Source organism: Hypanus sabinus, chromosome 4 (assembly GCF_030144855.1).
Source record: "Hypanus sabinus isolate sHypSab1 chromosome 4, sHypSab1.hap1, whole genome shotgun sequence".
NCBI classification, from domain to species: domain Eukaryota; kingdom Metazoa; phylum Chordata; class Chondrichthyes; order Myliobatiformes; family Dasyatidae; genus Hypanus; species Hypanus sabinus.
Window position 1 is genome coordinate 20,254,641 of NC_082709.1, and position 24,582 is coordinate 20,279,222.

Below are 24,582 nucleotides of genomic sequence, written 5' to 3' on the forward strand. Positions count from 1 at the left end.
TGTATTTTTCTAAGCTCCACGTACCTATCCAAAAGTGTTTAGAAGACCGTCATATCCGCCTCTACCACCATTGCCGGCATCCCATTCCACACACTGACCATTCTCTGAGTAAAAAACTTATCCCTGACATCACCCCTGTACCAACTCCCCAGCACCTTTAACATGTGTCCTCTTGTGGCAACCATTTCAGCCCCGGGAAAAAGCCTCTGACTATCCACACAATCAATGCCTCTCATCATCTTATACACCTCTATCAGGTCACCTCTCATCTTCCGTCACTCCAAGGAGAAAAGGCCAAGTTCACTCAACCTGTTTTCATAAGGCATGCCCCCCAATCCAGACAAAATCCTTCTGCACCCTTTCTATGGCTTCCTTACTATAGTGAGGCGACCAGAACTGAGCAGAGTACTCCAAGTGGGGTCTGGCCAGGGTCCTAAGTAGCTGCAACATTATCTCTCGGCTCCTAAATCCAATTCCACAATTGATGAAGGCCAATGCACTGTATACCTTCTTAGCCACAGATTCAACCTGCGTAGCAGCTTTGAGTGTCCTATGGACTTGGACCCCAAGATCCCTCTGATCCTCCACACTGCCAAGAGTCTTACCATTAATACTATATTCTGCCATCGTATTTGACCATCGTACTTGGATGAATCTTTGGTTTGCTGGATTTCTCAACTTGAATTTTTCATAGATATAAAAGCACTGAAATAGCTTTTTGGCTCCCACTCTATCCTCATAATAATCCTTTCTCTATCCTCTTTAGTTCACCCACCAATTTACGGTTCTATTCCATCCTTCCTTTAAATGAGGGGTTACAAACCTGGGGTCCATTGAACCCTCGGTTAATGGTAGGTGTCCATGGCATAAAAATGGTTGGGAACTCCTGTTTAAAATTAAAATTTCAAAGTTCAATGTAAAACATATATGTCGCCATATACAACCCTGAGATTCACTTTCTTCTGGACATACTCGATAAATCAATTGAATAATAACCATAACAGAATCAATGAAAGATCACCCAACTTGGGTATACACCAAAAGTGTAGAAGACAAACTGTGCAAATACAGAAAGAAATAATAACAGTAATAATAAATTAGCAATAAATATCAAGAACATGAGATGACGAGACCTTGAAAGTGAGTCCATTGGTTGTGGTACCACTTCAATGATGGGACAAGTGAGGTTAAGTGTATTTATGTTATAAATCTCAACATTTTCTATTAATAGAATCTACATCTTAAGTGTCCTTTGGAAATAAGTTTCTCCTCAATTCCTTTTTGCAAATGTTCCTGATCTCCAATGTTACACCATGCCACAGTGACAGTGCCATTCAGCTCAGAGACAGGCCCTCCATGCCACCCTTGAACCCATCCACTACATTTCCATGGACAGGAACAGTTACTCACTCCTTGGTTAGTTGTCCCTTCATTCAGTCCATCCCTTCTGCTGGTTCACCTTACTCAATCCACTAGGCCATCAACCTTTCAGAGTCTGCAGCCACCCTGATGCCTTCCACTCAGGCTTCCACCCCACCCTTTCACTCTAGACTCCAACCAGCCGGGTGCACACCCAATTTACCAGGTCAGCCTCTTGCCTCTGTGCCTCTTCCTGCTGCTCACTACTTCTGTGCCCTCAGAGCTCATCTTCACTTCCACTGCCTTCTCAGATTTTCATACTTCACCCTACCTGGAGTGCTGGCTCATTGCTCGGCCTATCTTCACAGGGCTCACTCCACTTGCAATCAGCCGGCGCTCACTGCTTCAACCTGCGACCAACTACTGTTGCACATTCGGTTTATTGTCCCTACTCCTGGTTCACCCTCGATACTCCACCAGGTTGACACTCTTTCTGGTCCCAATCTGTTGCTTTTTTATGAGGAAATTACATATTGTATTTAGCATACTTGCTCTTTTAGAAAGACTTTGACAAGGTGCCACACGTGAAGCTGCTTAACAAGGTAAGAGTCCATGGTATTACAGGAAAGATGCTAGCATGGATAGGAGAATGGTCGGCTGGCAGGAGGCCGATAAAGAAAGAAGGTAAAGAAAGCCTTTCTGGGTTGGCTGCTGGTGGCTAGTGGTGTTCCGCTGGGATCTGTATTGGGACTGATTCTTTTCACATTATATGTCAATGATTTGGATGATAGAGTTGATGGCTTTGTGTCCGGGTTTGCAGACAATACAGAGATAAGTAGAGGGGTAGGTAGTGTTGAGGAAGCAGGGGACTGCAGAAAGACTCACTTTGAGAGAATGGGTAAAGAAGGAGTTGATGGAATATAGCATAGGGAACTGTATGGTCATGCACTTTGGTAAAAGGAATAAAGGTGTAGACTATTTTCTAAATGGGGACAGAATTCAAAAATCAGAGGTGCAAAGGGACTTGGGACTCCTCGTAGAGGATTCCAAAAAGGTTATCTTGCAGTTTGAGTCAGTGGGAAAGAAGGCAATGCAGTGTTGGCATCCGTTTCAAGAGGATGAGAATATAAAAGCAAGGGTGCAATGCTGAGGCTTTATAAGGAGTTGGTCAGACTGCTCTTGGGAGAATTGTGAGCAGTTCAAGAAAAGATGTGCTGGCTTTGGAGAGGATATAGAGGAGGTTAACAAGAATGGTTCTGAGATTGAAAGGGTTAATGCTTGGGGAGTATTTCATAGGTCTGGGCCTGTAGTCATTGAAGTTTAGAAGAATGAGGGAGGAGCTCTTTAAAACTTATCAAATATTAAAAAGTCTTAGACATAGTGGGTGTGGAGAGGATATTTCATATAGTGGGGGCAATCTAGGACCAGAAAGCGCAGCCACAGATATATCCATTTAAATCAGAGATGAAAAGGAATTTACTTAGCCAGAGGGTAGTGAACCTATGGAATTCATTACCACATATGGCTGCGGAGGCCAAGTTATTGGGTATATTTAAAACGAAGGTTGATATGCTCTTAATTAGCCATGGTATCACAGGTTACTGAGAGAAGACAGGAGAATGGAGTTGAGGGGAATAATAAGTCAGCCATGATAGAATGACGGAGCAGACCCAATGGGCCAAATGGCCTAGTTCTGCCCTTGTGTCTTACAAGTGTAAGCACTGGTTAAGATTTCAACTGCTATGCTGCAGGTATTTCATTTTAGCAATCTATAAGAGCAGTCTGTTCTGCTTTTAGTGTGTTTGGGTTTAAGCTAAAGATAAGGGGTTGTGATGTTCATGCTTAGGAATGTAGTGTCATCCAGACAGGATGGTGGAATTGGGAGAAGGTTCTAGAGAATGCTAGGCGGAGAGGTTTTTGTGACAGTCACTGGGGTGTGGGTTGTGCTCTTTTTGGCAGGAGCTGGGAGAAGACAGGAGGGAAGATGGTTGAGGATGTCATCCCTGCTGCACAGGTGCTTTGTGCTGATGAAGAGCTTCGAGGAGGGTGGACCAAAACTCCCGTGGGGGAGCCTGTTTGTTCAGGATGGATTTCCAGCGACGTTCCGAAGCTGGTGTGTGCTTTCACACAGACCGTGGGTCCAGCACATGAGATAAAGTCCAACTTATGTTCATATTAACTGTAATGGGCCATTATATTTTTTTTCTTTTCCTACTAACTGTTCAATAAAGCTGAAATTTGTAAATACACTTTCTTTATCATTGTATGCAGTGTACCGTCTGTTATTTCTTGAGGACAGCTAATTGCAAGTGGGCAGCATTTACACAGTATTCACACAGACCAGGGTTCGGGTGGGTGAAATATCCCAACCTCCCGGGTTTGGTGGGCCCATATCGGCCCTAGATGTACGGAGTTTGAGAAAGGTGGTTTTCTCACTGCTGAGTCCAGTAGCTGTTTGGTTTTGAGCTAAGGGGCTAACGAGCTGCACCTCTGGAAATGCCCAGTAAAAAGGGATTTCACTTGTATCTACATTAAAATTTTCTCCATTGTAACACAATTGATGCCTTTGTAATTTTAAGTCCGCTAATAATTCACCAATCTGATCCTATTGATACATTTCATCAATCTTTCAGCCTTCATTTCCAGAGATAATATTACAATCTTCTCTTTCACTGATTGTTTATAACTATTTCAATGGCCTTTAAATAAGATTATCTTATTCTTCGTAGGATCACTGTCCTTCATTTCTTCTTGATTTCTCATGGTCATTTACTCATCTTTCCAAGATCCCTCACCTCCTACCATCAACCACAGGTCCATGTTCCATACCTTCTAATTCCCATGCTCTTCCTCCAACTTTCCACAACTCCTACTGCAGATTCTCCATGCTCTCATCTGCTAATGGACTGCAGTATTACCCTTGCAACATCTGCTTAATCTTTTCTTTCTATACTTGCAACATTAACAGTTCCAATCCAAAATTGTAATCCATCTCCGTCTCCTTCTGCCAAGAACTCTTTACATTCGATCCCGACTCACTGAACCTTTCACCCATTTAACTCCGATGCCCCACGGACTAATGGACTGTTACCAAGAACTCTGACTCATCTTTTCTCTTTCCCTTTGTCCTTCCTAGCACTTATTCCAATTCCATTGTGCTCTTTCTCTTTGCTTGCTGTTTTAATTACCCCTTTCCCCCCTACATTTTACCCCTTCCCACCCTGTTATCTGCTCAAATGCCTTTTTCATCTCTTACAATGCCTTTCACTTTGTTCCTCTCTTCTGTCTTTTCCTTCTATCTAATCCTCACTCCCTTTCTTCTTCTGTTCATAATTTGCTTCAGTGAGCCGACTCTGATTCAATTTGTTCTGAAAGGTCAGTGTAATTGAATTCCCAATGTTCTGTAACTTAGGACATTAGCTAATATCTAATTCATATTTAAAGAAATGATATTTATACACTTCTATTTTCAGTCTGATTTTCCCACTGCTTTAACATCGTGAACTTCTTAAAAGTAGCTTGTGTATTTATCACTTATAACTTGCCCCCCACCTGCTCCATTGTATGAGTCTCACTTAAATTTTTCACATGAAGAGAGGAAGTAAATCAGAGGATTAAATATGGTTCAGAGAGATCTGCAGAAAGGAATGCACGAAGAGTACCTAAAGGAAGTGTCAATATGATAATAACGAGGATACAAACTACAGAAGCGCAAAGCAACAACAGTAACATCCAAGCTTTTTCACAGTCAGCTGATCAGATGAATGCAGTGCAGGTTTACCATATCTCAATGAGAATTGCATTAAGATTCACTGTAAGGGGCACCATGGTAACACAGTGGTTCCATCTCACAGCGCTCCTGAATTTGGATTTCAATCCTGGCAACGTCTATATGGAGTTTGCACCTCCTCGCTGTGAGCACGCGGGGATCCTCCAGGTGCTTTTCCTTCCTCCCACAATCCAAAGGCATACTGCTTAGTAAGTTAAATGATCATTGCAAATTGTCCTGTGACTTGGCTAGTGTTAAATGAGGGTGGGGAAGGGGGCCTGGGGACTGTGGCTTCTTGGGCTGGAAGGGTCTCTTCCTTGCTGTATTTCTAAATAAATGAATCAAGTCAGCAAATAACTTGCAGCAAGACACATTTGCTTCCTCAGAAACCCTATATCTAACTATGAAGGTCATGGCTTATGTAACTATCATTATCTTCAGCAATGGTCTCTCTATCTTTCACAGCTGCAAAGACCAGCCATTGCGCTAAGCAGGAAATTTTCACACGGCCTGAAAACTGCTCGGCATTTCAAATGTCTTTGTTTGCAATATGCATTCTTTGAATATTTCGAATGAAACTGAAAAGTCACTGTCGTTCCTTTACGCACCTTGTGGTGCATCAGGTGACACTTTTGCTGTTTCTGTAGCATTGACCCTTTTTTTACAGGGCCGAGTTGCTAGCTCAACGCTCAACCCAACACACATGGAAAGTGTGCACGGGGCCAGCTGGATTCAAACACTGGACCATTCGCCTCGATGTCCAGTGTTGATGCCACCACACTACTGGATGGCTAATGAACAAAGAAAATTCTTCACATTTTACAACCCTTTACCAGCTGCGTCCAATCCCAGCTGCACAGCAACAAGGGCGGTGCACGGGAGCATTTCTGTTACTGCCCAGCTTACAGGGAACAGCGACCTTCAGCCAAGATTTCCAAGAACGTGATCCATTTTGAGTTCCTCTCAATGCTCCTCACAACCACGAAGCCTAATTGTCAGTCATGTAAACCCCTCATGATATCAAGAAATTGTTGTGCAACAAAACACACTGAAGGCAGCCTGCAGTGACAGCATCTCTGCTGGGTTCTAAGAGTTTGTCATTAACCTTTGATGGGGTAACAGCCAATCGCTATCTTCAACAGGAGTACATAAAAACCTAGGTTTGATTCACCATCTTCGTAGACAACCATGTCTGGCCCTCACAACATTACCAAAGAGCAAGCTAGCTTTGGCCAGAACCTTAGCCTGTCACAGAAATGCTGCAGTTGAGAGTCTACACGTCCCGTTTCTCACTTGTTGACTCTCCAAACATAGACCACTTTGTACCGAGCACATTTCTGGTCAAACTCAGAATACTCCTGACTTCTCAGGATGTTTCCAACTACACTCAAGAAGCTCAACAGCATCTAATGCAAAAAAGCTAGCACCCTGACATCAGCAATGACGACGATTGCAGCAAGCGCCGTCTAAAATAGAAACAGCAACATCCCTTTGACAAGATCCACCAAGCCTGCAGAATTTTAACAGTAGAAAATTTATGAAACATCAGTAGGCATATATCTTGAATTTCATTGTTCAGCCAAAATCTTTGAACTCTCTATCCAACAAGTCTGCGAGACTTCACTACCAGCTGCACCACGGTACAAAGCCACAGCTTACCATCACTTTCTCAAGGGGAATTAGGGCAATTAGCTATAAAGCTCTAATCTCGGCAGCCGTGCCAACATTCCCTGGATGGATAATTTCACAGAAAAGCCAATCAAAAGAAAGGGGACTTCTATGCAGAAAATTGGGACAGGAAGGAGAAAAAATAGACAATCAAGTGGGGATTTTGCAGTTTAAGTTTCTGTTTAATTTCTATATGAAACCAAGCATAGGGGTGCCTCCAACCTTATGGCATGAATATCGATCTGTCCTACTAGGGAAAACATCCCTTCCCCCTCCCCTCTTCTTCTATTTCCCACTCTGGCTCCTTACACCTCTTCTCCTCACCTGTCTATCACCTCCTCCCAGGCCCCCTCCCACCTCCTCCTTCCTTTCTCCCATGGTCCACGCTCCAGTCCCATCAGACTGCTGCCTCTCCAGCCCTTTACCTTTCCAACACACCTGGCTTCACCTCTCACCTTCCCATTAGGTTCACTCCCTTCCCCCAGCCTTTTTATTTTGTCATCTTCCCCCTTCCAGTCCTGAAGACGGGACCTGCTCTGAAACTGTTAGCTCATTTCCATGGATGCCGCCTGACCTGCTCAGTTCCTCCAGCATTTTGCATATGTGTTCCATAGAGCAAAAATACATTATTTTGTGCAATAATTTCTTTGGTTTGACAGTAAACCCTATAAAACGTTCGTCTGAGAAATTCTTCGAGTAACACTAAAAACACAGCTTGACAGCCGCTAAAGCTCAGTTTAATTGAAGGGTATTGAGATGCAGCACAAATTGCTGCTCTTGTACTGTATTCTCTAGAAATGGCTGGGGACCCACTTCCGGAGATCTCTTTGTTGCACCTACTTCCTTAGCCTGTGTGATCTTGAAGTTTTCCTTTTCTCTGCATTGAGTCGCAAATGCTTTAAGATGATAAATGTGATCTCTTGAGCACACTTTATAAACCATGGCTAATTAATCAAAAAACCTACCTGTATATCATATTCCCACAACTGGTTCCCTCTCATGTGATGACACTTAAGCATTACAACTGGGCCATTAAGCCTGGACACATCCAGACACAGATCGTCCGTCCTGATCTCTTTGTCTGCTGTATAGGAGAATACCTGGAGGGAAAGGAGAAATTGTATCAATAATACACAGGAGCATACAAAGTGCGAAAAAAGTGAGTGCTATAACTTCCTGAGAGTTTTCAGTACAATTGACAGTAACCACAAATACAAAGACTCTTTCTGCTCCACTTTGAAGTACAGTTCCAAAGGTGCAATGAGGGGTCAAACAGATGTGACAATCAACACCTCCTAATCTGTCTTGGTGGTCTTCAACCTGATGGCAAGAAAATAAATTTCCCTGTCAAGTAAACACTCCCATCTTTTTTCCCCTCTCCTTGTTTTCCCTCTATTGCCCATCACTTCCCCTAATGACCTGCCCAACACCTCGCTCCGATTCCTCACCTCGATGGGCCGAGTGGCCTAAATTCTGTTTCCATGTTGTAAGGTCTATCACTTCCTAGCTGCTCACATTATTTCCTTCCATAATGTCATCCCCCACCCAACCATCTTCCTTCTCATCCACACTCATCTATCACCAGCTTGTGCTCCTTCCCCTCCCATCACCTTCCTATTCTGGATTTTGCTCCCTTCCTTTCAAGTCCTGATGAAGTGTCTCAACCCAAGATGTTGACCGTTCACTTCCCCCTTCAGATGCTGCTTGACCTGCTGAGTTCCTGCAGCAATTTTTGCGCGTGTAGAGCAAACAGATGTGACAGATCCCCTGCAGGAAAAATGGAATGGTTGTGGGTAGCTGGTATTTTGCCACTATAGGAAATTTCAAACAAGGAGGAATTTTATCTGACCTAAATAACTTGGTGCACCCTAGAAGAGTAACAGCACTTCTGCAATTGTCCACAGTACTCCAATATTCCCTGGAGCGTAGGAGAATGAGGGGTGATTTGATAGAGGTGTATAAAATTATGATGGGTGTAGAGTGAATGCAAGCAGGCTTTTTCCACCGAGGCTAGGGGAGAAAAAAAAAGAGGTGATGGGTTAAGGGTGAAGGGGGAAAAGCTTAAAGGGAACATTGGGAGGGCTTCTTCACATAGAGAGTAGTGGGAGTGTGGAATGGGCTGCCAGATGAAGCGGTGAATGCAGGCTCACTTTTAACATTTAAGAAAAACTTGGACAGGTATATGGATGAGAGGGGTTTGGAGGGATATGGTCCAGGTGCAGGTCAGTGGGGCTAGGCAGAAAAATGGTTTTGCACAGCCAAGAAGAACCAAAAGGCCTGTTGCTGTAATGTTCTATGGTTTAAGGCCTCTATTGCCCCATACTTGTTCTCATTCTAATCCCCTCTTCCTCTACCCAAGACCAAATAAATTGACCTATTGAAAACCTGGCTGCTGTGGGGTAGGAATCATTTATCACCAGCAATATTGTAAATAAAAGCCAAAGTCCAGGTTTTAATCTGTATCACACTCTGCACCTAGTTTATGACAGGTGCAGGAATTGCTTCCACTAACATAACAGATGGTTTGTGATATTTTACTTTCAAGAAATAAACACCTTTAAAAATGCAAATGTATTTCTTAAATATTAAATTGTGTACATCAAGCCGTGTCATTCGGTGCCAAAATTATGTACTGCTATTTATTTTCAACAGCTGCAGCCTAATCTGAGACGGTATAAAACTATTAATGAATAGGCCTGACAGTCCGCATGCTTTTATGTTATTTATGCAGGTCACCTAATTCAATGGCATAAAATCAGCAAAATGTTATTTTGCCCTCAATAACCCAGTTGATTCTTGAGAATCACTGGTTTTGAAACTCTTCTTATTCAACTGCCTTCACATGATAAAGTGAGGGCAGCTCATCAGAATAGACCAACAGCCTAACTGTGAAGCAGAAATTTTGCCAGATGTTCCTTGTGGAACGTCAGCAACTCCACTTACATAGCATTTTTAACATTACCCCAAATGCCTAGTGTTTTACAAGAGCGCAGCAGACTCGGATTTCAAAACTCTGCTGCCTTGCTACCAATGCCCTGAACAGAAATTTCTAATAATTCCTAATAAGTAGTGAATATAGCCCAGTCCATTGTGGCCATCCTCACCACCGAGCACACATACAAGAAAGTGCTGTTGCAGGAAAGCATCAGGGACCCTCAGCACCCAGGTCATGCTCTCTTCTCAATGTTGCCGTGGGGAAGGTGATGCAGGAGCCTGAGGACACACACCACCAAATTCAGGAACAGTTCTTAGCCCTCAACCATCAGGCTCTTCAACCAAATGGGTTCACCACTCAACCTCACTTGCCCCATCAATAAAATGTTCCCACAACCGATGGACTCACTTTCAAGGACTCTTCATCTCATGTTGACAGTATTATTTATTGTTTATTTATTTATTTATTTATTTATTATAATTTATGTTTGTATTTGCACAAGTTGGTGTGATTATTCATTAATTCTATTATAGCTATTATTCTATTATGGATTTACTTATTATGCCCAAAAGAAAAGATGGATGGAGACATCTAAGTACTTTGATAATAAATTTACTTTGAACATTGAAGTGAATATGAATTGTTTCTACGACATGTAATCAGACTAGCACAGTGAAGATTATTCATTCTTCATAAAGTTTAATTATTATTTGAAAGACTAGCTAACTGGATATCAGGATTCCATTTTCTAGAAGTTATACTTTTGAGAAAATATTTAAGCTAAAAATTATACAAATAGGAAAAATAAACCATGTATGAAATATGCTATTTTAGTACAATATGTATTGTATATCATGCTGCTTGTAAAGCCACATGCATTCTGGAGTTATTGCAATTCAAGCTTTCGGCACATTGGCCTTCATAAATCAAAATATTGAGTACAGGAGATGGGATGTTTTGTTGAAGTTGTATAGGACATCGGTGAGGTCTAATTTGGAGTATTGTGTGCAGTTTTGGTCACCTATCTTCAGGAAAGTTGTAAATAAGGTTGAAAGACTGCAGATAAAATTTACAAAGGAAAGATTAAATAGGTTAGGACTTTATTCCTTGGGACCTAGAAAATTAAGGAGAGATTTGATAAATGGAAAAAAAAAATTGAGGGATATAGAATAAACAGGGTAAATGCAAGCAGGCTTTTTCCACAGAAGTTAGGTGGAACGACAAATCGAGGTCATGAGCTAAGGGTGGAAGGTGAAAAGTTTAAGGGGAACATGAGGAGAAGCTTCTTCACTCAGAGGGTCAAGCAAATATTTAATGAGTTGCCAGTTCGAGGGGTGCAGGCAAGCCTGATTTCAATGTTTAAGAGAGGGTTCGATAGGTACACGGATGGGAGGGATGTGGAAGGCTATGGTCTGAGTGCAGATCTATGGGAGTAGGCAGTTCAAATTTGTCAGCATTGGTTAGATGGGCCAAAAGGTCTGTTTCTGTGCTGTACTTTTCAAAGGCCCTAAATATTAAATAGGAAATCTAAAAATTTATATTTTGCACTGCAATAAAGTCCCGGTTTATCAAAATCTGTTCTTACCAGATACTTAGCACTCCTTAAAAATCCTACTAAATAAGAGAAACTCTGAGATGCTTTTGTATTGGTCACAAAAATTTGTCCAACAGAAAATGGCATGATGCATATGAATCTGTAATCAAATCAATTTAACAATTGTTACCAAATAGATTCCACTTATTGCAGGGAGAATTTAGACTTTGCAACATCCCAGAGTAGGCTCTAAAATTAAGGGTGTCAGTGTCCAACACTATGCATCTTATCAGCATGAAGGTTTGATAAGCATCCTATTTTCAGATCCTCACATCTTAGCTCTTAATATTAGCAGCATTATCTGCAGCCCAGTGCAAACATTTTCAGTCCGTTAAGAGAGATGTAACAACCAAATTGCCTTGATAAATCAAGCTGGCTGATGATGTTACAAAACAAATCAGCATAATGGATTACTCTTCAACTATTCTACTGAATTCAGTTCATCTCTCGCTCTCTGTTGTTGCCAGGCATTATGGAAAATCTCTGACTTCTGCTTACAGTGTTCAGAAGTCCAGGAATTACTCACAGACTGATGCAAGATCTGAGCTGAGATCCTGTCAATTTCAACAAGAAGTCGAGGGAAAAAATGTAAGGTGGAAAATTTACAAATTACTTCTTTCAAATTTTCTTTGGATTGTCTCTAAATTTTAATTTCATTCTTTTCATTAAAGGCCTGGTTCAAATTTAATCTTTGAACATCAGAGACGTTCAAACCACCTCCGGCTTTCCCAACTGGTAGAGCACCATCTCTGGCTTCACTTGCTGTCGGGGGTCTAGCTGGATATCACACAATCAAAAGAGCTGAAAGCCAGCAAGGTTAGCCCCCTGTGTCCACTCTTGGAAGAGTGAGTGTGTAGACACTATCTGGGAGGGGGCAGGTGAGTGTGTAGACACTATCTAGGAGGGGGCGGAGGAACTTAGTCCAATATCCAAAGCCCAGCTACCTAGAGAGTCAGACAGCAACTGTGGAAAGAGAAACAGAGATAATGCTGCAGGTCTGGTAAAGAATCTTTGATCTGAAACATTAATCTTATTTTCCATTTATAAACACAAGAAACTCTACAGAAAATGCTGTAAATTTGAAGCAATGCACACAAAATGCTGGAGAAACTCAGCAGGTCAGGCAGCATCTATGAAAAAGAATAAACAGTCCACATATCTATTTCAATGATAGTAGAAACCATGAAACCAATGTAAATTTAAAAAACAGTTAATACCATCTGTTTAACTGCATAAGTTTTGGATGACTTGTGCTAGGCAACTGCAAACAATTCAATAGATTCATGGTCAAAATAAATAAATTTAAATTTCACAGTTGCTGAGGTGGGATTGGAGCCTGTGTCTAAGATTCCAATTGCTGGTCCAAAAACTCATATGTCTATTTTTGAAATGCATTTCCCCTTTCTGTAGGTCCCCTTTGGATCTTCAAGTCTAGTTCCCAGTCTGCTTGCAACCCTACCACCTGATTACGTTTTGGATCAATACTGATAAAAGGTCATTACCCTGAAGAGTTAACACAATTTTATTTTCTTTACATTTTCTATTTTTATTTCAGCTTGTTAATTTGTCATTCAACTGAAGAGTAAACCAAGCAATAAATGTCGAACAATATAGTGCCATTGATTTTGAAAGCATATGCAAATCTCTTGCCCGGTTGCTTGCACCCTCCCTGCAAATACAACAGATGTATTGTATCTTACCTGGTTTCCCCCCATGCCGTGGCAATTGAAGATGCCAACCTTTTCATTCTCCTTCCGTCCCATGTTATCGAGGCACTGGTTTGTAACGACATTCCTAATCTGGGGATAATCAGGATAATATGAGTTATAACAAGAACATGTATTTGACAACACCGGAACTTCACACTATCTAAAAGTGAAATTCATATTTTGTATACCCAGGTATATAATTGCAATATACAGGAATAAACATATGAATTTTTTCTCACTGAGTCATTGATGTATGAATTAAATCCCAATCTAAAGCAATTGATAAATTTATTACAGTACAAATATAATGATAAAGGTTACAATTTAGTAAATCAAGGATAATTGTTGTAAAATGATGTATTATGTGGGGTGCTTTGGCTTCTGAATTCAGTTTTAGACCTTGGAATTCACATGGACTGTGTTGTACTTCATTCTTTAACCACAAGAATAAATTCATAGAATTATTATAATACCAGTGATGACTACTTGGCCAACTTAATTAATGCTGGCTCCCAGTACAGCAATTCTTCACCCCTGATTCCCTATAGAACTAGAAATTACACTCAATGGCTATTTTATTAGGTACAGGAGTGGAACTTGGTGTGGTCTTCTGCTGCTGTAGACCATCCACTTCAAGGCTCGATGTCATGTGCATTCAGAGATACCTTCTGCACACCATTGGTGTGACTCATGGTTATTTGAGCTACTGTCACCTTCCTGTTAGCTTGAACCAGTCTGGCCATTCTCCTCTGACCTCTCTCATTCACAAGGCACTTTTCCCCACAGAACCACCATTCACTAAATTTTTTTTTTTATTTTTCATTCAATTTTCTGTCAACTCTAGAGACTGCTGTCCGCAAAAAATCCCAGGAGATCAGCGGTTTCTCAGATCATGTGACTGCAACTCAATGCATGCAGACACGGTTAAGTGGTTCAGTTGTTGTTCTGACCAAGTATCAGACTGAGGAACAAATGATCTAAATGGCTGTGATTATAAAATGATTGTTGGTGCCAGACTGGGTGGTTTGAGTTATCTCAGAACGGTGATGGCAGAACAAGAGGTACTCTACCCCTGTTAAGGCTGGATGTCTGGAACACCATCCCATGAGCCTACACATCCAGCACCTTATTCTCTTCAACAGCTGCCATCTTCATTGGGATCCTACCACCTAACACGTTTTACCTCTCCCCACTTTCCGATTTCTGCATTCATTCTCCATCTGCTCCTCCCCACTGATCCTGGCACTTATCCTTCCAATCGGATTCTCCTTCATCAGCAGTCAGGATCCCAAAAAGTCCCTGCAGTTGAGACAATACTCCACCAGCAAGTCTGTCAGTGTCACCGACTGCATCCGGTGATCCCAGTGATTGTTGAGTACCTTCACTCTGCCTGCATGAAGCATGATTTCCTGGTAGCCAACTGCTTTAATTCCACTGTGCATTCCCATTCCAAGATGTCAGTCCATAGGTGAGGCCACGCTCAGGTTGGAGGAACAACACTTCATATTCCATCTAGGTGGCCTCCAACCTTACGGCATGAACATTGATTTCTCTAACTTGCTACAATATCCACAATTCCACCTCCCCCCCCCCCGCCACTCTTCTTTTTGCATTCCATATTCTGCCTCTGTTCTAACCCACTCGTTTCTCACTTGCTTATCACCTCCCTCTGGTGCCCCTTCTCCTTCCCTTTCTCCCATGATCCACTCTCCTCTCCTCCTTCTTCAGCTCTTTACTTTCTCCACCTATCTTCTCCCAGTTTCTCACTTCATTCCCCCCCTCCCTCAACCACCTACCTTCTCCCTCACCTGGCTTCAGCTATCACCTCCTAGATTGTACTCCTTTCCCCTCCCTCCACCTTCTTATTCTGGTGTCTTCCCCTTCCTTTCCAGTCCTAATGAAGGGTCTCAGCCCGAAACATCAGCTCTTTATTCCTCTTCATAGGTGCTGCCTGTTTGTTAAATTCCTCCAGCATTTTGTGTGTTACTCTGGATTGACAGCATTTTAAAAAATTTATTATTTTTCATTACAATCTGCTTAATTATTACTTGAAATAGGCTAATATAGATTATTAAAGGGAAAGGAGGTTTCTTCAGATTCCTACCTCACCAAGTAGGTAGTAATGCCTTGGGATCTGGGAATCAGGATAAATATTTTCCAAGTACCACGAGAAAGATTTACACTTCAGTCTTTCTCTTAGTTGTTTTCTGGCTGACACGTCTCCGTAATCCACTTTAACAACACCTGGAATTGTAAAGATACGGGTTGCATCAAGCTACAGGAATTGGCTTAAAATTGTTACTCTCATTATGTGCATATCTCTGTCCTACAACCATATCATGTAATCTGGAAGAAATACACAAGATCAGTCAAGTTGTGGAAACAAGGTGGAAACTTGGGTTAAAATGTGTGAGTTCACAAAGTAAACAAGCAACAGAACATGGAAAACAGCAGACTCAACACTTGACCTTTTACCTCTTCCTTTTTTCCTCTTCCACCACCCAGGGACACAGACAGCCTTTCCAAATGAGGCTGCAATTCACTTGCATTTCTACTGATCTAATGCACTTGATTTTTTCCAAGTACAGTCTCCACACTGAGGAAACCAAACACAGAATGGTGACTGCAATCTACCGGCGTAACCCTGAGCTTCCTGTTGATGGCCACAGATCGAGGAATAGCATCTCATCTTCCAGCTGTGCTTCAGGATTCAAAAACAAATTCTACAAATTCATACAACACATCTTCAGAATCAGATTTAATATCACCAGTATATGTTATGACATTTGTTAACTTTGTGTCACCAGCTCAATGCAACATGATAAATACTGAAAAAAAACTGAATTACAGTTGAATACAAAAGTATATTAAATAGTTAAATAAGTAGTGCAACAACAGAAATAAAAAGTTGTGAGGTAGTGTCCATGGGTTCAATGCCCATTTAGAAATCGGATGGCAGAGGGGAAGAATCTGCTTTGTCCGAGATAGTGGAGTTCATTTCACAGCTGGAAACAAACTGCTACAGATGATGGGTGTTAAGGGGCAGTCTCTCTTCATTTTTTGACACAGTTTTCGTGGCTTTTGTGAACAAACTGGAAAGGAAGATGAAGGAGAGCTTCTCTATCTTCAAGAGGCAAGGAACCGTCAAGGCATATTGCCAAGTTATAATGGGAACAGGCAGCATTTGTGATAGTGTGAGGAGTCAGGCCCAAGCCCACGGATGCAGGCAAATTAAATTTTGTCTTCACTTGAGTGGTCAATTCAATAATACCTTTCCAAATGCCACTGCTCAGAAAATGCACTGCAAGCTCCAAGTACTGCACAATTCCATTCCCACCCATTCAAATGCCAATCACCTATATATCAGTGAAGATTCTAAACGAGCGGCCTCACGCATACAGCCCACAGCATGCACACAATGCCAGATGCTCAGTTATGGCAGGCATGTCATTCCGACACATTGTTCAATACTAACGAACTCACTTCTCTCTCACCAAGAGGGCAAGATGACACAGAACCAATGCCAGAAGCCCCACGCAGTAGAGTGCTCCAGTCACTGAGCCCCTCGTGGAACATGCATCGGCAATAATAGGGGCAGGGGCTGACAGTGAAACAAATACATGAGGATACTATGACAAGCTGATGCCTAATCCCACTCCTCTAACACATTTTTCTCCATCAACACATGGCTGCTTTTGATTTGCAAGCTGCAGGTGCAGGAATATTCCTCCTAACTACCCTAGAGTCCACAAGGATCTAAATAACACTTCTCCCAAAAGACAAGGATGAGCGACTTGGCTAGGAGAAGCAGAATAAGTGAGCACTCTGTCCTTGAGTGGTTTGCAGGGACCAGCTCAGATCTGCCCGTTTGTATGTATTGCTTAGAAGTAGGATGTGCACATTTAAGGGTAATCAGCATAAGCAGGGGAGGAAAAAACCCAGGGTGTTAAGCTCCTCAGCTGGTAAAGTTATAGATGGTTTCAATGGTTGAAAGTTCAGATAAAGACATTGGCAATGTAGCGGGCTATAGATGACAGGTGGAAATGTAGAGCAAGGTGTAATGTTTAGCCTGTCTGTGAACATGTGATATCCATCAAAGAGTAGTAGAACAGCTCATCTTCAGTCCTGCACGAGGCTTTGTGCAGTCTGGAACTGTGGATCATTGTCAGCACTACAGGAACGCTAGGAGGCCTGCCACGCAAGGTCAATGTTACAGCTCCCACTGCAGCACAAGCACAAGCCAACCAGTATCTGAGTGTTGGAGCAGATGCTCAGACCTCGGCTCTGGGCACCAGCACTGAGAGAGGTTCTGAGTATGCCTCAGCAGACTTCTAATGAACTGGTGAGGCGGTGCTCCAAGGAGCAGGCGCGTCTCCTGCAACCACAACCAGCTCTCCTCTTTCATACATGAACTCCAGCCATGTTGCAGTCACTGGAGGAGCTCTGGATAGGAACAGAAGGAAGGGCAAAATCTACAAGAGACAGCTTCTGGAGAAGTGCACAAGGGTGAGTGGTTATGCTTCGAAGGGTGATATTGCCCAGTGGTTCTCAACCACCAGCCCAGTCAGCATAGTGATCCCACCCATGTGCTAAAAAAAAGTTTTGCATGGTTTCACATTGAAGAATTACAGCTTTCAAAGTAAATATTGAATTTCATTTCCATGACATGGGGTGGAGGGGGAGAAATCCCATTAGTTTAGTCACTGAGGAGCATAATAACTTCCTTTGGAACCAATAAATTATCTGTCTATCTATCTAGTTCTCTAGAGTATCTGAGCCCACATTCCACACCCATTCCCCACCTCCCTCCCAAACAAAGCAACGATAAGTGAAGTCCTACTGGGAACTATTAATCTCCAAAGTTCCAGCTTCTACTTAATAAATTACTTTTCCTCGTTTCCAGCGAGATTTAATTGGATACCTCAACTGTATATGCTGCTCTAAATGAACATCTATGGCTAAATTAGAGTGCTAAATCAAGAGAGTTAATGATAATTAAGAGGTTCAAATTCAGCAGTGCACTTTCAGTGGGTTATTTTGTTTATGTTAATCAATTTGAGCCAACAGATAATTTAAATTTAGGACTACATCAACAGAGCAAAGCATGCTGAATTGAGGACCAGGAGTGAAGGTAAAATGACTGATGTCAGCTAAAAGGCATCAAAACAAGAAATGAATATTGTAATGTTACAGCCATAAAGTTTACCACAGTCAATTATCATCAGGGGAGTAGAATGTACATCAGTAAGGAGCATCGAAACACAATGACATTCCCTTGACCACCATTGCAATCTGCTGAATATAGAAATTTCAGTCCTGATTTGTTTTAGCATTTTAGAAAATTAAATCCTAGAGCCCCTCCAGTCCGATCTACAATTCAAGGCATAACACACAGAATCATCCACCATGGAAGCAGACCATTGTGAGATGCCTATCTCGTTTTTCAGCATTTTCATTCCCACCTTTTCCCCATATCCCTCAAAGCCCTTACCTAAGAGAATTCTGATAATCTCAATATTACACATTTCAAATAACATAACATCCTCAGGCTTTTGAGGAAGCAAAAGTTTATATTTCCATTGGTATTTTAAATAGCAATTTTTACTTTGACAGATTTGCTTTAATTTTGTGGTTATTGCTCTTTCTCAGGATTTCTCCATCAGAAGAAATGATGTCACTGTAGCCCTTTCTGATGAATATGCCTCGTTTTTAGATGACTGTTTAGGATCAACCTGACCTAATAATTTAATTCTTTAATCCTCAGTATCAGGCTGGTGATTCTGAGCTGTAACCACTCCACAATTACCTCAACATTGCCAAGTCTGAAACCAGCAGCATCCCCTGAGCTCTGACCAAAACTTTGTCTAACACTTCCTCACTGAATTCCTACCTAGCAGAGCTAACAATCAACGCTACATTAGATTTTACAACCAGCTGCTTTTCAGTAATCCTTCCCTTACATCCAGAACGATAAAGCCACTTAAGGGTCAAGCTCCCTACTCCCAATATTAAAGTAAGAGAAATCTAACAAATAATGCATGACAGCACCAAACATCTTCATGCAACTGGGAAGCATCTCTCATTTTATGCAATCATATGTAACTGCGAGGCATCGCCCATTTATTTGAGGTCACCGTCAGTGCTTGACACATAATAAACATTGCACCAAATGAACTGATGAATGGCGAGTTGCTGGTTGTGCAATGTGCTGCACAGTGATTTACAAGGAGGAAATTGCCACGCTTCTGATTCAGAGTGGTGTACTGTGTTATGCTGACGTTGCTCACAGTGCATTCTTCGGATTCTAGACAAATGTTTCCGCCAAGTCACAGTACAGATGTAATATGTCTTACTCCACTAATTTTCAGGAATGACTGAAACTGTTCTGCAACAAACTGTGGTCTATTGTCATTGACTTAAGTCCTCCGGAACACCAGTCCTAGAGAAGAGGCTTCTCAACACATCAACAGCGGGAAAGCTGTAGTGGAGGTTCTTGGGAACACTTCTGGCTACTCTGTAGCGACATCACTACTACCAAGAAATTTGCATCCATGAATGGTCTGTCAAGGTTCACATGAATCCTCTGCCAGGGCAATGCAGGCCGTTCCCAGACGCTGAGAGGCAACGCTCTTGGCAAGCTGCTCGGTCTGCTGAACTGTCTCAGGGAATCAGACAAACTTTCATTTATGAGCCAACACTTTCATTTTGACTACAACTAGATGATCTGTACGACCTCCAACACTTCAGCTCTCAGCTAGAATGGTACAACAGCTCTCAATCCCCATGTTAGGCCACCTCTGTCAAAGGCAAGTTCACTACGGTGCTGGCAAAAAGGGGGGAACTGGGATTTCTGCTTCACATTCCAACATCCATGCCGCTGCTGTAAGTGGAGCACCCTTCTGTGGATTGAAAATGGACACTAGCAGTTGATGATCAGTAATGAGGGCAGACTCACTCCCATTCAAGTTCTAGTTGAGATGTTTTGCACCCCACATGAGGCTCAAGGCCTCTCTGTCAATCTGTGCATAATTTTTCCCTGCAGTGGTAAGGGAACATGATGCAAAGGCTGTGGGGTGTTCACTCCCATCACTCATAATATGTGACATGACTGCATCTGCACCATAAGGTAAAGCATCACCAGTAAGCTTCACTGGACGAGGCTAATCACACTGTGTAACTACCATGTTTGATATCGCCTCTTCTTTTACCTTTTAGAAAGTCACCTCACACTGCTTTGTCCATTGCCATTTCTTCCCAATCTGTAGTAATGAACTCAAGGGGTGAAGCACATTAGCCAGGTTTGACAGAAACCGGTTATATTAAATGACAAATCCTAAAAAGGATGCAACTGTGATATTTCCTTAGACCTTGTTGCATCCAACATCGCTTGAATTTTCTCAGCACAGTTGTACAATCCTTGTTCATCAATGGTGAGACTGCAGTAAGTGATGCTTGGTTTAAAGATTTCACACTTCCAGGGGTTGTGCTCTGAGCCCATTATCTTCTAATCTTTTTAACACTGTCTTGAGATTTTGGAGATGTTCTTTGTCAGTCTTACTGGTAAAATTATGTCATCTGGGTAAAACTGAGTGCCTGCGCAGCCTTGCAGCCCCTGGCCCATAGCTTCCCGCAAGAGCACGGGTGCTGATGCTACTCCAAAAAATTGATTACAGCAATAAAGCCCTTAGTGAGTGGTTATAGTGAGAAACACTTTGGAATCTTCTTCCATCTCCATTTTGTAGTTAGGACTCAGCTACGTCCACTTTGTTGAGGTATTTCCCTCCAGAAAGATTTGCAAAGATACCCTCTATCATGCACAGGCATTGATCTTTTTTCAGTATTGGTGACTATAGAATTATTACAGTTGTTGACATGTTCACCCTTTTTGATGACTGGGACCTCTGACATTACCCATGGGTTCCACTCAAACTCAGAAAGAATTCCTTCAGCCTCCATGCGATCTAGCTCACTAGGTTCTTTAACACGGGTGCATAAGGAACCAGACAGATTTTGTAAAATTTGGATGTGGCATTTTCATTTAACACTATTTTACCCTAGATACATTTGAGTTCTCCAATGCCATCTTTGAATACTGCTGTGGCATCATCCAGTTGGCTTTATTGTAGAGGATGTGGCATGCTCATGGATCTTTAGTCAAGTTGAAATTGTAAATGTCTCTACCAATCACATCCCCACATTGCTGGACCTCTTGTTTTTGTCACATACAAGCTCAATGCAGCTTGCTGGTGGCTGCATTTCACTGTTACAAACCTTATTCCCACAGGAGTATAACTCCAGTATAACTTCTTAATTGGATATCTTCAGGCTTCAGTTCAGTATCTTTGAAATGGCATTGAAACTCATTTAGTAGGATGACTGAAATTGCAAAGCAGGTATCCAATTGCATTTTAATTCATTTGCTCTTCACTTCTGCTGTAAGCAATATTGCTTGCTCCTGTTAGTTTTCGCATTGTAAATCTCAAGGCAACTCAGTCCTGTGTCACTCATCATTGTCAGATTTTTTTCATCATCACCTGGTCTTCCTCTGATGCCATTTTCAAGGAACCATGTACTTAAACTCTCCATGTCCCTATTACCTACAACACTTCCCTGGGCTCAACTACTGTCTGAGCTTCAATTATTGTCCAAAAATGCAACACCCTGCACCTATGCAAATTAAACTCCATTTGCCATTCCTCACCTGATCAAGAATTCTTGTAAATGCAAAAGATCATCTTCACTACCAACAACACCACCTACTTAATTTTACCTGCAAACTTACTTACCGTGCCTTTCACATTTTCATCCGAACCATTGATATAGATTATAAACAGCAATTGTCCCTGCACCAAGCCCTGGGGAATGCTATTAGTTATGGTCCTCCAACCTGAAAAAACACCTTCCACAATCGCCCTCTGCTTTATACCAGCAAACCAATTCTTACTGGATCTCATGTGACCTAACTTTCCATGATAGTCTACTATAGCTCCAACCAGCAATGTTAGAGGCAATCATACAGGAGAGATAGTCTTCAAGGGGAAGCAAACACGATCCAGCAATCAATTTATGGACTCACTGGAATGCAGCTGTTGCAAAGGCTCATTTACTGGTTGTCTTGAAAAGGTGTATCACAAATGTACTTTTTTTTGGTTTGTCAAAATGAGCAAAACAGGCACCAATTTCCATCTATTTGTAACTTGCCTTCATGATCTATCACAGATCTGATTGTCAATAGTCTTTCCAGTAAACTAATTATCTATCTCATTTTAGAATCCCGGTCTCCTTAACTTAAAAAGAGCAATTTTCAGTTTTACAAAGTGTGAAACATAAAATGGATGTTTAATTTATAACACCCCTTTGAAATAATAAAGGATCTAGTGTTTTGAGGAACAACGTATTCTAAATGTTTATGTTTCGCATATTTTAAAGCACTTGTCCCTTTTCTCCAAGGTCGAATCAACTTAACTAATGAGCTGGATATATGCAAATCTTCTGCAATTATTTCATTCTCCTTAATGGAAATCACAAGTGTTTCTAGTACAAGCTAGATAATATGATTTCTTAACATACAAGGCGGATTTCAGAAAAATATAATTAGCTTAAAAATATTGGAAATCAAGATTTAATACAGAAAATGTTTTGGCTAGCACTCACTGTGATTAAGTCATTACCAATGACAGTTTGATTATACACCATATTTTGTCATAATCTGCTCATAATTTGACTTTGGCTGAACAATTTTCAAAAGTTACAAAAGAAGGGTACAAGTATACGGGAAGTAGCATGACTTCATAACTGTAGGCCAAAGGTCAAGCTATTCACCCCTGGGCCACTGTGTACAGATGTATGGCATTTATGCCAGTCTTATTTAAGTACAGAATATTCAGTAGTGTCACTTTTAGTTCCAAATGCGAGAAGCTACATTCATTAACCAACAGACTGATATCAGGCAAATGCAACCATTTGATTATTATTGCATATCAAACTGCTGTTTCGAAACATCAGCCTAAATTCTTAGCCGCTCGACAGCAATGAGTTCTAAGGTCTTCAGAATACAATTTGTCTTTGTAACCTTAAATTCCATAATCCAGAAAAGAAATTACTTAAAACCACTGGGCCAAGTACAGCTTATTCCACTCCCCACATAAGCAGTCATGAATGAAATGAAAACCTGGCTCTTTCTACAGGGCCCAAACCTTACAGATGAAAACGACCATTTCTTTAACAATGCAGCATTCACTTGTTTTGTTTTTAACCAGAGCAGGAACTTTGATTATATTTAACCTTTTGAGTGGCACATGAGTCTACATCCTGTTGACTCAGAATTTCAAAACTGATATATGGGGTGAAGGCAAAATCATAAGAAATTTATTTCACAATAAATCTGCCTCTGGGACAATACACGCTTGACTGATTGCATTAACAACAACAACAACGAGCACAGTATTTCTAATATGAAGCAACATCCATTTTACCTGCATTACCACCAGCTTTCACTAGATGGAAATGAAGAACTTTTATCAAACTCACACATCACAGCTTCATTTGAAGTCTAAGAATGATCTTTAATAGATATTCGTGTTTTTCATCAGGTCTAAAACTAATTTTCCTAGGTTTCAGCAATGATATTGTATAGATTGAGCTATTTTGCCCAAAAATAACTAGCACCAATTTTTCCATGGCTCCATTCTTAACTGAAAACATTATAAGTCCTTAATGAGCCCTGGCACTCCCCAGGGCTGTGTGCTCAGTCCGCTGGGTGACAAAGCAGTAGTTGGCCTTATCCAGAATGATAACGAGACAGAGTATAGAGAGGAAGTGGAGAAGCAGGTGGATTAGAGTGAGAACAGGCTAAGCAAGAACATGAAGACAAAGGAAATCATTGTGGATTTCAGGAAGTTTCAGATGGGCCATCCCCCTCTGTGAATACATGGCTCCTTTGTAGAGAGTTAAGTGCACCAGGTTCCTGGGAGTTAACATCATGGACGACCTTAGCTGGTCCCTTGATAGCACAATGATAAACGACATCATATTAGATGTTTGCAGGTTTCACAGACCATAGATTTCCTCAGAGATGCTAGGACTAATCTTCTAAGGTAACTTTGCCAAAGTTAAATTGGAACTGATGTCTGCCTGCATCAATGGAATTTTTACAGCCATTCTCTCAAAGCCTGGACCCTGGGGTAGCAGTAGCTACCAAGGGAATGCTTGGCTTTTATTCAGCCAAATCCAATAACATCATGTATCTGCTCCACACCATCTGCCAAAAGCAGAACTTACCAGTGGCTATACATTTCAATTCCCATTCCCATACCAACATGTCGGTACATGGCCTCCCTCATCTTGTGCCAAGATGGGGCCACCCTCAGGGTGAAGTAGCAACACCTTATATCCTTCTGGGTACGCTCCAGCCTAATGGCATAAATATTGTTTTCTCCTTCTGGATAAAAAAAAACATTCTCTCTCCCCTCGTCCCTGGGTTACAAACAAGTTCCATTCCTGAGTCCATCTTTAGGTCGGATTTGTACGTAAGTTGGAACAAGTACAT

At 41.5% G+C, this 24,582-nt stretch overlaps 1 protein-coding gene across 2 annotated transcripts in view; it reads right to left on the reverse strand.

The window, feature by feature from the left end:
- The window catches only part of galnt13 (UDP-N-acetyl-alpha-D-galactosamine:polypeptide N-acetylgalactosaminyltransferase 13), a 359,051-nt gene that overhangs the window by 32,676 nt on the left and 301,793 nt on the right, over nucleotides 1-24,582 (reverse strand). For both annotated transcript variants that reach the window (XM_059966532.1, XM_059966531.1), the window contains exons 9-11: nucleotides 15,139-15,278; nucleotides 13,026-13,124; nucleotides 7,762-7,896 (exon numbers count right to left, since the gene is read on the reverse strand). In XM_059966532.1, the coding sequence (XP_059822515.1) occupies nucleotides 7,762-7,896; nucleotides 13,026-13,124; nucleotides 15,139-15,278 (374 nt within the window). The remainder of the gene's footprint in view (nucleotides 1-7,761; nucleotides 7,897-13,025; nucleotides 13,125-15,138; nucleotides 15,279-24,582) is intronic.